The sequence below is a fragment of the Prunus persica genome, chromosome G7 (genome assembly GCF_000346465.2).
Source record: "Prunus persica cultivar Lovell chromosome G7, Prunus_persica_NCBIv2, whole genome shotgun sequence".
Lineage (NCBI taxonomy): Eukaryota > Viridiplantae > Streptophyta > Magnoliopsida > Rosales > Rosaceae > Prunus > Prunus persica.
The window spans coordinates 18,580,382-18,595,279 of record NC_034015.1 but is presented as its reverse complement, the minus strand read 5'-3'; the positions used below and the strand labels follow the sequence as shown (position 1 = coordinate 18,595,279).

Here is a 14,898-nt window from a genome sequence, read left to right as displayed (position 1 = left end):
TAAGTATAATTGTACCTGCCTACGCTGAAGATTCCTTTCATTGTTGCAGGATGGTGGGCATTCAGTTTAAATAAAGCTAACACACACATTTCAAATTTTAATTGAATTTCAAATTAGCAATTTACTTACATGCCCATCCATGACGTAAAAAGCAGAGACAAGTGATTGTCTTTCGACAATGACATGATATCACAGTAGTGGGGATAACGCTATGATATTGGCCGATCGGCTTTGCTGTATCCCTGCACACCTTTAATAATTATATAATATTAAAATAATATAATTATGTACCTGCACTATAGACCTGCATCTTAAGCTTCTTCCCTTTATGGGGTCTGCCGCTTTGCCTTTTGTTTTCCACTAATCAACTTGCTGTATCCCACTTTTCCTCCTGTAAACCTTTAATCAATATAATTATATAATTAAAATAATATCACACCTTCATAAAATAATATCATTATAGACTTGCACTATGACCGCCATCATCATCAGTCGTTGGTCATCATCCATCCCAACTTGTCAATGTGTTTTCATTTGACCTGTGTTTATCGCGTGGCCCGCCATTAGACTTAAGTTATCATTTCCATGGGCATCTCTGCTGCTTTCATATATCACAAGCCCGTCATAGCCATTAAAATTAAAACTTAAAACCAATAGCTATCTATAATAAATATGCAAGAAAACTTAAACCAGTGATTTTGATTTTTGGATTTGAGAAGCAGCAGCCATGAACGACTTGTTCTCTGGCGACAAGTTCTTCGGCGACATGGAGTCCGTGAAGGATGAGCTCAAGGAGCTGGAGCGCCTCCGCCAGAACCTCCAGTCCTCTCACGAGCACAGCAAGACGCTCGACAACGCCAAGGCTGTCAAGGACCTCCGATCTCGCATGGAAGCCGACGTCACCTTCGCCCTCAAGAAGGCCAAGGTCCTCAAGGTCCGCCTCAAGGCTCTCGACCGCTCCAACGCCGCCAACCGGAGCCTCCCCTGCTGCGGACCCGGTTCGTCCTCCGATCGGACCCGGATCTCCGTCGTCAACGGCCTCCGCAAGAAGCTCAAGGACTCCATGGACAGCTTCAACTCCCTCAGGCAGAAGATGCTGCTGGGGGTCTTGCTATACAGATCCATCTCCTTATGCAGTACAAATCAATATGATAGGTCCCTGGTCAGAGCCAATAGCCATGCAGGTGCGCCAAGGAGATGCCTGCAGTTGATGTGCCTGTGCCTGACAGCTCATCGACTATGCTGGCGGCAGGGAGCTCCAGCGGCGAAGGCGTGGTGGAGATAGTTCGTGAAGGCAGTCATGAAACGACTGCCGTTTTGTCAAATTCAGTCCAAGTCCGGCGATCCGATCTAAGAAGACGTCCAAGGCTGGGGATCAACCCTGAGAAAGTTCATATAATCAAAATCGTATGGTCAGGAACACATGACTCTGCAACCAATTGGAGCTCCTCCGGCAACGTCACCGCCGGGAGCTACGAGTTCATCGACGTGGTTTGCGCCCAATCGAGCTCCCCCATGTGGCAGAGCCGGCACTTCGTGGATCTCGACTTCGCCGCCCGGTTCGAAATCGCTAGGCCGACGAGCCAGTACTCGCGGCTGTTGTAGCTACTGCCGAGAGGCTTCGTCGGCAGCTCGGAGGACCTTCAACGCATCACGATTCTCCTCCAGACCGTGCTTTCCTGTTGCCTCATCTTCATTCTTGTCCCTATTAGCTACCATAGCAAGGCAGCAGTGGGAGAGCCACCCTCTAGAATAAGGAACTGCAGAGCCCACCATGGAAGGGAAGTCTTTAGCAGTCAAGATTCTACCACGCTCACCCCATGCACATGGCTTTGACTGCTTCCCTGCACCACCACCACGAAGGCTCAGGCCAAGGTCCAGGCCCAGCTCACTGACTCGGTCGCTCAGGCTCTGCAAAGCGACGGCGTTTTGATGGGGCTGGGACTGGGGCTGGGGCTGGAGCTGGAGCAGTTGCGTCGTCTCTGGAAGCAGATGAAGGCTTGTTGTTGCTGCTGGTGGTGGTGTTGCTGGATCCATACAAGCCATGGGATTCTGTGCATAATCAACATATACGACACAACCGCCATGGCCATAGCCAACGTGAATATTTTGGGGCTCCTCCGTCGTTGTTGTTGATGTCGTTGTTGGAGGTGGGTTCACTTCTTCAACCGGTTTATGCCTTCTATTATCAATATGATTATATAATATTACAGATATAATTATGTGATAAACAATCAGGATAAAGAAAAGTATGAGAACTTATCTCTCAGATAGTAATCAAGAGTTCCTCCTTTTTTTTTTATATTTTATGCCATAGCCCTTTCTCTGTTTTGGATTGCTGGCTGCAGACCCTCTTTGTTTTTCAGGCTCGTTTATGTGTTTTGAAGCTATAGAGAGTGACACAGAAAAGTTTCGAGCTACTCAATCAAACCCAAGAAAGAAAAGCAATGAAGCAGAGAGGGGCAGAGTGTTTTGATCGAATTTCCCAGCTGGTATTTTAGAGATAATCGTGCTGATAACGTATTATAAATCTAGTGAGAAAATGGAGAGGAAATTGAGAGAGAGAGAGAAGAGAATGTTTTCTCTTAGTATTATCAATCTGATATCTATAGGCAAGGAAATGTGATGCCCGTGAATGTGCAATAACTTCATGCACCAAATAGTAAGTGGGCTCCACCTTCTTGACTTTTACAACATCAGAATTTCTGAAATACCTTGACAGCAGCTTTCAGCAACCAATGCTGTTGTTGTAAGTAACTTGTATGGATTGGATATAGAAGAGCAGAAGAAACAGAGCATCTCCGCATGTGCAAAACTCTCACAAGCTGCCAAGAAGAAACAGGAAGGGAACTTTCTAATTTCTACACACACTTTTATACAAGGCAGGCACACCTCATTTTTCATTGGTTTACACACCCTTTAAGAAGGCACACCTACAGAGGGATATGATTATGTTTCTTCTTTATTTTTTAATGATAGTGAACCCATGAACTTCTTAGTGAGAATCTTTCTTTTTCGTCACCCAGTCTCAGTTATTTATTGCCCCAAACTTAGGGCAAGAGAACTTCAAAAAATTTGTCCAAGCATGAGATTGGAAGTTATTATAAAAGTTGAGCCTCAGATTTTGCAATCTAAACTGCATTTGGAATTTTCCATCATGCACACTTCATGCACACTTTAACTACTTTGTCACTTAATAAAACTTCCACAGACTTGTAGACTGGGGCAACATCTATTTGCTTTAACTATTTTGTACTTAATAAAACTTCCACAGGCTTGTAGACTAGGGCAACATCTAAATTATTCGCGCAAAGAGTTTGAAGTAGTTCAAGTAATTAAGAGTATTTATTCATGCACTCCAAATTATTTAAATTTAATTCCCTCGTAAAATTGCTTGTTTAAAAAAGAAATATGTTAGCATTTTTCATTCATATAATGGCAGCCTTTGTTCCCTACTTTAGATATTTGAAGTTCCACTTTAAATTAAAAACATGTTGGGTTGGGGGACCTTTTAATTGTTGTACTGGCAGTGGCACTAGGTATAAAGAAGCACTATAAAGAAGTGGACAAAAGTTCTAGCTCCACACAAAAGTGTGATGAGATGAACCTCTGTTATCCAATGTTGCTCTCTGCCACAGAGCAATTAGATAGCAAAACAGAGTGACAGTAGAGCTGTGGGGCAACTTCTCCCCATTGAAAATTGAAAACTCCATTGGCCTAACAAGCATGCGACTTGCCCCATTTAGTGGCTCAAGTTTGTGTGGTGCTGATGTGAGAAACCAACCAGAATTAGACAGGTTGAGAGTAGAGAGAGGCCCACAGGCAGCTAGCTGCACATCATGGATTACAAGCTCTTATGATCTATTTCCCATATTTGGACAATTAAATGGATATATCAAAGAAAGTTTGAATTATACCAGCTTCCAATTGTTAAAGTAGAAAGTCAAACATCAGAAACTTGCCAATTGCTTAATTCCATTACTAATAAGGCGTTTTGTGATATAAATCCCACGTCTATCGAGCTTCGTAAAATCACTGATCCGTCTCTTTAAAATCTTAACACCTTGAATTGCTATTGAAGCACCATAAGGCTAGGCCTTAGATTCCGCTAGTCCCAATGTAGCTTGATGGCTTTACTTTAGATCCCGCTTGCACACAGTATCCAATTTGGTCTCGTGCAATGAGGCCAAACGCACCTTATCTTGTCCAACTCCGTAACTCTGTTGACTTTGATCCAGTTTATACCATTTACTTGGCTTTTGCAGCATTCAACATTTGCTGCAATGGATATGAATTTCAGGTTATCTTGTGCTTTTCTAGGAGATAATGTGGTTGGTGGTATGCTTTTGTAATTTCTGGGGTACTTGATTATTCAACTCAACTATAAGTGCCAACCCAATTATTATGGACCTCACCTAAGAATAATGCCAATGCCCACTACTCATCATGTGCCCAAAGTAACAGTTATCATCAAATTAGAAAAATAGCTCGATCCCTTACATGCAATGGGGTGTACACTCTCTTCTATATGTCTTATTTTTTTACGTATTTCTCCTTTAATTTAAAGTTAAATTTCGAAGTTCTTAGCCGAAAGAGATGAAATTATGGGATTCATTCCTTAGAATTATCAAAAGGGTCACATAAATTAGGTGGGGTAAGTAAACTAGGTACATGCATATGAAGTTGTTTTCTTGGACTCGAAGGAGCTGATAGGAGGAAAATTTAAAAAAAGAAAAAAGAAAAAAGAGGATGACAGAGATGAATGGCATAAAGCCCGTGGATAATATGGTAATTGGAAATGCAAAGAAAGAGTGCAAAGCGTGCATAATTTTATGCACTTTTTCATCACACACACACAGAGAGAAAGCGTTGGCCCGATTAGCGCCACCATCTGCGGTTTTCTTTGGTGGGCCCCCCACATTTCAGATCGTGAATCCACTCTCATGTGCTAAAGAATAATTGAGCTCTGCATTTTGGCCTTTTCTTTTTCTTTATTTACAGGTGGATTTTAATTTTCCTATTTCACCTATGAATTTGTAAAGAAATTGAAGTTTATTAGCTCATTGGGGATAACTAACTTTTATTGGAGACATTAATCATACTTAGAAATGGTTTATTGAACAACTTTAATCAAGTGTTAATCATACTTGTAGCAAAAACTGCATCTTATTAACAAAAGAAAAAACCAACTTAATCTATCATTATCAAACTATATTAATGTTAAATAAATTGTATTTCCTTATCATGCGATTTGATGTGGCAATTAATATGTCTGCTCATAATTCAGTTTCTTTTTCCTTTTTGACAAAATGCTCCTAATTCTTAAGCATAGGATAAATGGGTGATAATAGAGCTCATTATATTATACAACCGAGAAACATAAACGATTACCTGTATTTAAGGTTCTGTGTTCAAAATTCTCCTCGCTTAATATTCGTTTATAAATAAAATTAAAATAAAAAGAAGTGATCCCATTGACCATCATTTGCGCGTGAGGGAAGGGGAGGCTTCCCTTTGAATGGAGTTGGGGGGGGCGCCCGTAGAAGTAAACAAATATTTAGAATTACAAAAAGAAAGAAAGAGAGATCCAGCCACTTTGTGCAGTTATGTGAAGAATCCAATCGGATATTGGAAAGTGGAAATGGCAGGAATGCCATTCCCTTCCCGGTCAAAAGAAGAGCTCAGAAAAGTTAGACTTGACCGTAAAAAGTAGCCGTTACATGACCGTACGTTACCAATCCAATTCCCCAGTTTTAAAAAAAGACAAAATTATACCGCGTAATTTGCATGACCCAAAAATTAAAAAACAATTATAAATAAATAAATTTGCATGCCATAAGAATTTTTCCTTTTTTTCTTCTTCATCTCAAGTTTAATAAATAAAATAAATAAATGCCCTTTGTCTTGTGTTTTATTTACAGATTAGCCACCGCAACGAAAATGAGTGATGACTCATCCATGGGTTTACTCCATATTAAGCAACCTATGGAGAAATAAAAAATCTGTTTTGTTTTAATTGATCACGTTGAAAAATCTTGCTCAATCCCCGCATCATTTAAATAAAAATATCATATCATGACTCGATTGTTGTAATTTTTTTGTTTTGTGGAAATTTATTGTTTTGGAATTTGGATTCAAATAACATGTTCTATAAAATCGTTTACCTATGCACTCGAAGTCATATGTTCGATTCATCCCTCTCTTAATATTGTTTATATTAAAAAACATGTATAGTACAAAAATTTAAATAAGACTCATACTTTTCATTGCATTTAAGTTTTGGATTTTATAAGTAATTTCTTATACATATGATTTGCATGTAAATTTTTTTATTTGTGATTTTGTGGAAACTTAAGATTCTTGTGTGATCAAGTAGTATATGAAAATCTATATATTTTCAATACTATTGATTAATTTCATGTGTAAAACTTGAGACGTGCTCATAAGTTGCACCGCGTGTCACTCTATGTACCCAACACTATGTATGAAATGTTGATTTAGAAGTGGAATTTAAATGTATTTTTTTTTGTAATTAAACATGAGATCGATGAATCGCGTTCCTTTGCACATTGAATAAATAAAATAGTTGTAATTAGGAATACAGTTATAAGTTATCTCAAATCAAGTTTTCTTAGTAAAAATTACATACATTTTTTTACACTAATTTACTCACCTTCTCGACATTCATAAGATGAAGAGAAGACAAAGGTATCACCACCAAAGTTGTTTAGGATGGGAAGGACACAAATTAAAATTGAACTGAATTTGGCGGTGCTCGAGTGCTGGCCCCTTCAAGACGTGCCTCCAGCTGTGTAGTGTCTCCACTCCATGTGTTTGACGAAGACAAATTAACCCTACTACCTGCAAACCAAACCTATTCCATCTCCATCTCCATCTCCAACAAAAACAATTTGTTGCATTCACCAAAAGTGGTTAAACTATATTTGCCCGTGACTGCTCAAAGAATAAAGAGAATAAAATCTATCCAGTCTTATGTACAAGAAAATCTAACTACATCTTCGAGTGCAATAAATAATTTGGATAGATTTTAAAATGATACATAAAAATTTAATTACTTTATCGATTTACGATAAATTACAAGATAAGTCGTAGTAGTCGAATTATGTCGAACAAATGTATAAAAAATAATTGTGTTTTCATTATAATGTAGATTAATTAAGTGGAAAACATAGAGATGAATATAATAATTAATCACTCAAGATGTTCTTGTTACAAAATACACTCTTCCCGTCTTTCTTTTTCTTATTAGAAACTAACGTAAATCAAGTAAATATTTAATTGTTAATCGAATACTGTAAAGAAGTTGCATATGCATGCAGATGGATTTCAAACTGGAAACACTGTATTTCAACGCAAAATTAATAAACAATAATCATGGAGTCTCCAGCTTTCTTCCACGATACTAATCCTAATTAATTATTAAACTAAAAAGATTATATACAATTACAAGAAAAGAAAAGAAAAAGTAAATTGTAAATACAGGTACAACGATGAAGAGGAAAGTGGCATTGGGGTAATTAAAGCAAAATAAATGTCGCATTCGATACTTCCACTTGCTTATAAACCCGACATGAGTCTCTTCCTTCTTCTACCTTCTATCCCCCCCCTTTCTGACAGTCGCAGCTACAGAGCGACTGTACTCTCTCACTCTCTCATCTTCCACAATTGGATATACGCAGCTCCAAAGCTCAGCCATGGCCGCCGAGGCCCGGTTCTGGTTTGCTGCTCTACTTCTTCTTGTGACATGTCTATCCGCCATGGCCAAGCAGACTTACATTGTGCAGATGAACCACCATTCCAAGCCATCCTCCTACGCCACCCACCATGACTGGTACTCTGCCCACCTCCAATCTCTCTCCTCCACAGAAGATTCTCTTCTCTACACCTACACCACCGCCTACCACGGCTTCGCCGCCTCCTTAGACTCCGAACAAGCCGAGTTGCTCCGCCAATCTGACTCGGTGCTCGGGGTCTACGAAGACACTCTCTACACTCTCCACACCACTCGGACACCCGAGTTTCTGGGTCTCGAGATCGAATCGGGGCTCTGGGCCGGTCACTCTACCCAGGACCTCAACCAGGCCTCCAATGACGTCATCGTCGGAGTTCTCGACACCGGCGTCTGGCCCGAGTCCAAGAGCTTCGACGACGCAGGAATGCCCGAGATCCCTACCCGGTGGCGCGGCCAGTGCGAATCAGGCTCCGATTTCACCCCGTCCTTCTGCAACAAGAAGCTGATCGGAGCTCGGAGCTTCTCAAAAGGCTTTCACATGGCCTCCGGCGGAAGCTTCATGAGAAAATCGAAGGAAGCCGAGTCGCCGCGAGATCGAGACGGCCATGGGACCCACACCAGCAGCACCGCCGCCGGGTCCCACGTGGCCAACGCCAGCCTCCTCGGCTACGCGACCGGGACGGCGCGTGGGATGGCGCCTCACGCGAGGGTCGCCGCGTACAAGGTCTGCTGGAGCACCGGATGTTTCGGGTCGGACATTCTGGCGGGCATGGATCGGGCCATCGTGGACGGCGTCGACGTGTTGTCGCTCTCTTTGGGCGGTGGGGCCTCTCCGTACTACCGCGACACGATCGCGATTGGCGCGTTCACGGCTATGGAGAGGGGCATTTTTGTCTCTTGCTCTGCCGGGAACAGTGGGCCGAGTAAGGCCTCTTTGGCCAACACGGCCCCGTGGATCATGACCGTTGGAGCCGGGACCTTGGACCGGGATTTCCCGGCTTACGCTTTGCTCGGTAACAAAAAACGTTTCACTGGCGTGTCGCTGTACAGCGGGACCGGAATGGGAAATAAACCGGTTCAGTTGGTTTACAACAAGGGGTCTAACAGCTCAAGTAACTTGTGCTTGCCCGCTTCGCTTCAACCGGAGCACGTACGTGGGAAAGTGGTGGTGTGCGATCGCGGCATCAACGCACGTGTGGAGAAAGGTGGTGTTGTACGTGCCGCGGGTGGGATTGGGATGATACTCGCCAACACAGCCGCCAGCGGTGAGGAATTGGTGGCTGACAGTCACTTGTTACCGGCTGTCGCCGTCGGGATGAGAGTCGGTGATCTAATTAGGGAATACGCCCAGCACGATTCGAATCCAACGGCTCTGATTAGCTTTGGCGGGACCGTGCTGAATGTACGGCCGTCGCCGGTGGTAGCGGCGTTTAGTTCACGGGGGCCGAATCTGGTGACTCCCCAGATCTTGAAGCCGGATGTGATTGGTCCAGGTGTCAACATCCTGGCTGGATGGTCAGAGTCGATCGGGCCCACTGGCCTTCAAGAGGACACTCGGAAGAGCCAGTTCAACATCATGTCAGGTAACGGCTAGTTTGTAAACCTTGATTAATGCTAATCGTTGATGATGTTGACCACTGGGACGTTGACTCAACCTGTGTGTTTGTTTGTAGGTACATCAATGTCATGTCCACACATTAGTGGGCTTGCAGCATTACTCAAAGCAGCCCATCCGGATTGGAGCCCAAGTGCAATCAAATCTGCACTGATGACCACAGCCTATACCCAAGACAACACCAAGTCCCCTCTCCGGGACGCCGCGGATGGTTCATTTTCGAACCCGTGGGCTCACGGCTCCGGCCATGTTGAACCTCAGAAGGCACTGTCGCCGGGCCTCGTATACGACATATCCACCGACGACTACGTTGCGTTTTTGTGTTCCTTGGACTACACTCTTGAACATGTGCAAGCCATTGTCAAGAAGCCCAACGTTACATGCTCTAGAAAATATTCAGACCCTGGCCAACTCAACTACCCTTCATTTTCGGTCGTGTTCGGGAACAAACGGGTTGTGAGATACAGCCGTGAGTTGACTAATGTAGGGGCTGCCGGGTCCATATACAGAGTGGCTGTGACTGGACCTCAAATGGTGAGGATTGCGGTGAAGCCCACAAGGCTTGTGTTCAAGAATGTAGGAGAGAAGCAGAAGTACACAGTCACGTTTGTGGCCAATAAAGGTGCAGACAAGACAGCAAGGTCAGAATTTGGTTCAATTGTGTGGGCAAACCCACAGCACCAGGTGAAGAGCCCAATCGCCTTTGCATGGACGCAGTTGATAGATTGAGTATGGCTTTGTTATTTTGGGCTTTCTGTTGCTTGGCCTTGAGCAAGTTGGGCCGGAAAGAAGCACGGGTGAAAATTGAAGATTAACCGAGAGTTGGGAGTTTTAATGTTTATTTGGTTATTGCCTTGAGGAAGGCAGCTCAAGGGGCAACTGCAAATTCGTTTGGCTAGAAAAAAAAACTAATGTAATAGAGTGAATGACATACCAATGTTTATAGGTATGCCTTTTTTTATAACATTACCCACATGTTAATTTCATAGTGGAGTTTGCTTACAATTGGAATTGGATTGCCCATTTTATATTTTCTTTTTCGAAAATAGTTATTAGCACTCCAAAACAGTCATCATGCTAAAAAGAGGAAACAAAAGCTCCCATGAATCCCATCTAACTGGATCAGAGAAATGGCTCGAGTCACCGAGATGCGTTGTGCGATATTTTTGTCAAGACCAATTGAATGAACCCAATTTTTTTGATCTTATATTATGAAAATTGTATGTGATGCATTGTATATTATGCCAACTTTAGCTTGTACCTTTAAGGGGTTGTAGATGATAAACTACCAACCCAACATGAAAGTTACTCATATAAAAAGAACACTTATTCAACAGGGAACCAACAATGCAGAGGCCAATACTATAAAACTTACTTCATAGCTCACAATTTTTTTCAGAGCCCTCACTATCTGCAAAATTTAGACTAGTTAAATTGAAAAACCATGTTGAGGAACAAAGCTTCCATAAACGTCAAACATCAATACTACAAACATATACTGCAGGGGTTACAACAACAGGATATTCTACAACAGCAGCAAGGCCGTAACTTTGGACATTTAGGACAAGAGCAATTCCATTTGAAACAATTGCTACAAGAGCAATCAGGACATGAACACGACGGAAAAATGCAACAATTTTTGCTGCAGGAAATATTTTTGCAGCAGCTGGACCAGGGACATGAGCAGCTGGACCGGGGACATGAGCAGCTGGACCAGGGACATGAACAGCAGGACCGGGGACATGAGCAGCCACATCGCCACTTTGGAAGCGGACAGCAGCAGGCACACGGATTACAGTTACACTGACCGCAGTCACAGCAGCGTGGCATTTCTAGGTGAAGAGAGCACCGATTGCAGCAGCAACAGCAAATCCATGAACAGCTAAAACAGGGCATTCGGCTGTAAGACAAACATGCTTATGTCATATTCAGAAGTTTATGCATTATAACTAACTGGTTAGAAAAAGCCTGATTTCTTTCGAGTTCATGCTTCTGAACAAGTTAATCTTTTCACCACTGCTAGTTGAATATGAAGGTAGATTAATGTTTATATAGTAGCACAACAAAAAACAAAATGTATGGGTCCCCCAGTTCACTGTTAATTCTATCAATCACAAGAAGGTTAGGGTTTGGTGGAGTCTGGATCTCAAATGTTAGAAGTCTTTCCAATACTGAAAGAAAAATGTTCAGAGCACCGCATTCTTATGATTCCAAACCACCAGGAGTAAATTCACTAGTGATTTGTAACCACAACCAATTTGACAGTTTCTAGGAAACAAATGTTCTTATTTCAATGTTTCTATAATGTTTCCACTGTTTTTCTTATTGCAGTATCTGTCAAGTATAAATTTAACTTCTTCCCAATAAGGAGGAGAGAATAAAATTAGAGCATGAAAAACTCACAAACAAACATAATTCTACGAAAAGAAAAAGAAAAAGAAAAAGAAAAAGAAAATGGTACCAAAGCCATTTCCAGAAGCGACATGACCGGCGTTTCTTTCGGTTCCTGCTTGAAAGAGAAAGAAAATCAAATGGCCATAATGCTTATAAGACACTCTAAACCAAAAATTTGGTGACATTGTTCTTACGTAGGTATTAATGGATCTGGGTTTGCAGCCACAAAATCAGCAACCCTGTAAAATGACCATATTCAATCTATTACCAGTTCACATATACTTAAACTCCTGTGAACCACAAAAAGTAATAGAAAAACTTACTCTTTGCAGCATCTTGAAGAAGGTTGAAGGCGTTCAACAGATTTAAGTTCCTCCTGCACAGAAAATGATAAAATTATTGAAATTATTACCCAAAGACCATACCTACCTAACCTATCCGTCAAAAAACTTTCTTGTTTCCATTATTTGACATATTAAAGACAAACGGAGCATCGAATGAAGTCAATGGCAAACCTGCCAAACAGCTTTTGACTGCCAAACAGCTTTTGAGTGTACAAATAGACAGAAGTACAGAATAGCCACCTATGATGAAACCAGAACACAATAATGTGCTGGCCTATATTCTAATAATTCAATATCACTAATTCAACTTGATCAACTGGTCTATGCATTAGAAGATTATCCAAAACAGGTAGGAATAGTTCACCGAGTTGATTCCCCACGCCGGCTTGCGGTGAGACAGTGGGGTTTCCGGTGCTGAACAAAGTTAACTACAGTCAAAACAAACCTGTAATCTAAAACTAACTGAAACTATCCAACCACGGAGACAGAGGAGTACCATTCATTGGATCAACCTATAAGATTCCTAGCAAGACACCATCAAGTCATTGAGAGGGTCTGAAACTTCCCACTTAAATCATTCATAAAACGGAACAAGATTGAAATGGTTTATAGTAAATCAGGATCACTCTCCACCAAGATAATTTTAATAAATCAAATTATATCTTTAACTTTAAGCTAAGTGTTAAACCAACATATTGTCTAGCTTTATGAACGCACGCTTTAGGGGAGATTTTCTTAGTCATGGTTATAGTTCGCAGAAATGAAAGTACTTTTCACTTTTCACATAATTAAGCTAATGAAATTAATAAAAAAGTTAACCTTTCCAATTCCAGCTTCAGAAAAAGAAACCCTTTCAAATCCAAGCAAGATTTTTTTTATATCTATACTGGACAAGCCATATACAGACATGAACTTCTTTAGCTTGTTTTCACATCAATACAATTTTGGTTAGTTGTCAAGGAACCATAGAAAAGACAGAAAAGACTTGAAATCTTAGAATTACCATCTTTACCCAAATGATAATGACATTCCAAATTTGAATATTTCAACTCAAAGAACTCACATCAATTAACTAGTAAGTAGTAAATCTAGCGCATTTACAAAAAAAGAAAAAAAGAAAAAAGGGTGCAACTATACAAGCCAAGTAAAATTTAAACTCACCTCAAGAAAACCAATCTCCCTCTCAAGCATCTGAACCCTGGCTGTTTCTCTGCGCTTCCCATACAAATCTGGATACTGTGGAGGCGACTTTGGGCACGGTGGTGGCAGTGAAGGCACTGATGCAGAACTACCAGAGGGAGCTGCCATTGCTAACCAAACCCCAGTAGTTGAATCACAATAACTCAGCCCACAAATGAAGAAAAGACAGAGGAGATTTCAGAGTTTAGCAACAGTAGAAATGCTGCTAGCTACTATTACTGCAAAAGCTAGTAATTACAATGGGAGCTCACAAGCACACACACAGCAGAGCTTTAATGGTAAGTGAAAGAGAAAAACAAGAAGCGGCAAACAAATGATGGTAGGTGTGAAAAAATGGTATACAAAAAAGTATGGGGTAGAAGCAGTAATTAGGGTCTCTGACAAGGATAATTACGACCCAGAACCACAAAAGATAAAAAGAGAAGTTGTACAGTGCATAAATGCTCTGAATGATGTTGAGCTTTTGCTCTGCAAAAGGGGATTAATGGGAAAGGTTTAAACTTTAAAAGGGTAATTAATTAACAACAAAAGGAGTTATAATGAGGCTAAAAAGAGAGTCATTATTGAAAGTTTCACAGCTCACAAGGCCATGAATGAATGAATGTTTTCATAAAGGGGCTAAAAAAGAAAGATGATTCTTGTTCTCGAGGCACATCTTTGTGTTTGCATGGTTGGTAATAATAGCTGAGATAATAGTTCCAATAACATTAATAATGGTAACAGTAAAGACGGCTGTGAAAAAAGCCTGCAACTGCAAGTGTCTGTACGAACCCATTTGGCAAAGTTGAGGGATTTTGATCGGATTTGAGTGAGGTTTTTGGAGTTCGGTTTATGGAAAAACAAGTAAAGAAAGCCCTGTTGGCACTGTTCTGCTAAAAACTAAAGCTTTATGTTTTTATATAGTGAAAGTTCCTTTCTTTCTCTGTTTTTTTTTCAATTTTTTTCTAATTTCTCTGATGGGGTGTTGCAGATTTGCAGAGAAGAAGCGAAAAGCACGATGGCTAAGTTCCTCAGACCGCACGTGACCGCTGCGTAGGAAAGAGAAAAGGGGGAAAAGGTCGTTGTGTGCTTGGGCAAAACAGAGACTTAGACAAATCAGCCCTGATTTTGAGAATAACTACCATCTGGGTAAAATTTCTTGTCAATTTACCTTTAACCTTGTACCATAACAATTCCTTCCTGCCATCATTCACTCACAATTCTATCTTTAATCAGCACAAGCTTGAATGGAGTAAAAATGGGTTCTTGTTTAATTTTGGAATTGTGGGCCCACCCTTTTACTGTAGCTTGGACAAATGACAATGGTAATATTTTTTCAGCCTCAACCACTTTTACTGTAGAGTACATTTTGATATTGAAAATATTCTTTTGCACCAAGAACTTTCCCATAATTTTTTTTCTACCCCAAAAGTATGGTCTTCTTCTGCATTGTCAGGTGCAGTCAGAGAAAATTTAAGCTGTATTTAACCACATGACCTAAACCCTGCAGGCAGAGCTTGAACTTGGGGTTGAATTTTCCCATTCCAGCTACATTCTCAGTTAAAATGGTCCATGAACTCACACACAGCTGGCTCATTAATGGCAACTTCAAG

General features: G+C 41.1%; 3 protein-coding genes across 3 annotated transcripts; 2 read left to right on the top strand and 1 right to left on the bottom strand.

Moving 5' to 3' along the window:
- LOC109950243 (syntaxin-121-like) lies at positions 704 to 2,991 on the top strand. The gene has a single exon (XM_020568580.1). The coding sequence runs from the start codon at positions 728 to 730 to the stop codon at positions 1,283 to 1,285; it is 558 nt and encodes a 185-aa protein (XP_020424169.1). The 5' UTR covers positions 704 to 727; the 3' UTR covers positions 1,286 to 2,991.
- On the top strand, positions 7,574 to 10,398 carry LOC18770430 (subtilisin-like protease SBT1.8). Its single transcript, XM_007204201.2, has 2 exons — positions 7,574 to 9,336; positions 9,427 to 10,398. The coding sequence occupies exons 1-2, from the start codon at positions 7,716 to 7,718 to the stop codon at positions 10,095 to 10,097; spliced, it is 2,292 nt and encodes a 763-aa protein (XP_007204263.1). The 5' UTR covers positions 7,574 to 7,715; the 3' UTR covers positions 10,098 to 10,398.
- On the bottom strand, positions 10,816 to 14,501 carry LOC18769634 (guanine nucleotide-binding protein subunit gamma 3). The gene is given in 6 exon segments (XM_020567872.1): positions 10,816 to 11,008; positions 11,010 to 11,268; positions 11,830 to 11,874; positions 11,957 to 12,001; positions 12,086 to 12,138; positions 13,268 to 14,501. Coding segments are annotated over 6 exon segments (717 nt in total). The 5' UTR covers positions 13,415 to 14,501; the 3' UTR covers positions 10,816 to 10,840.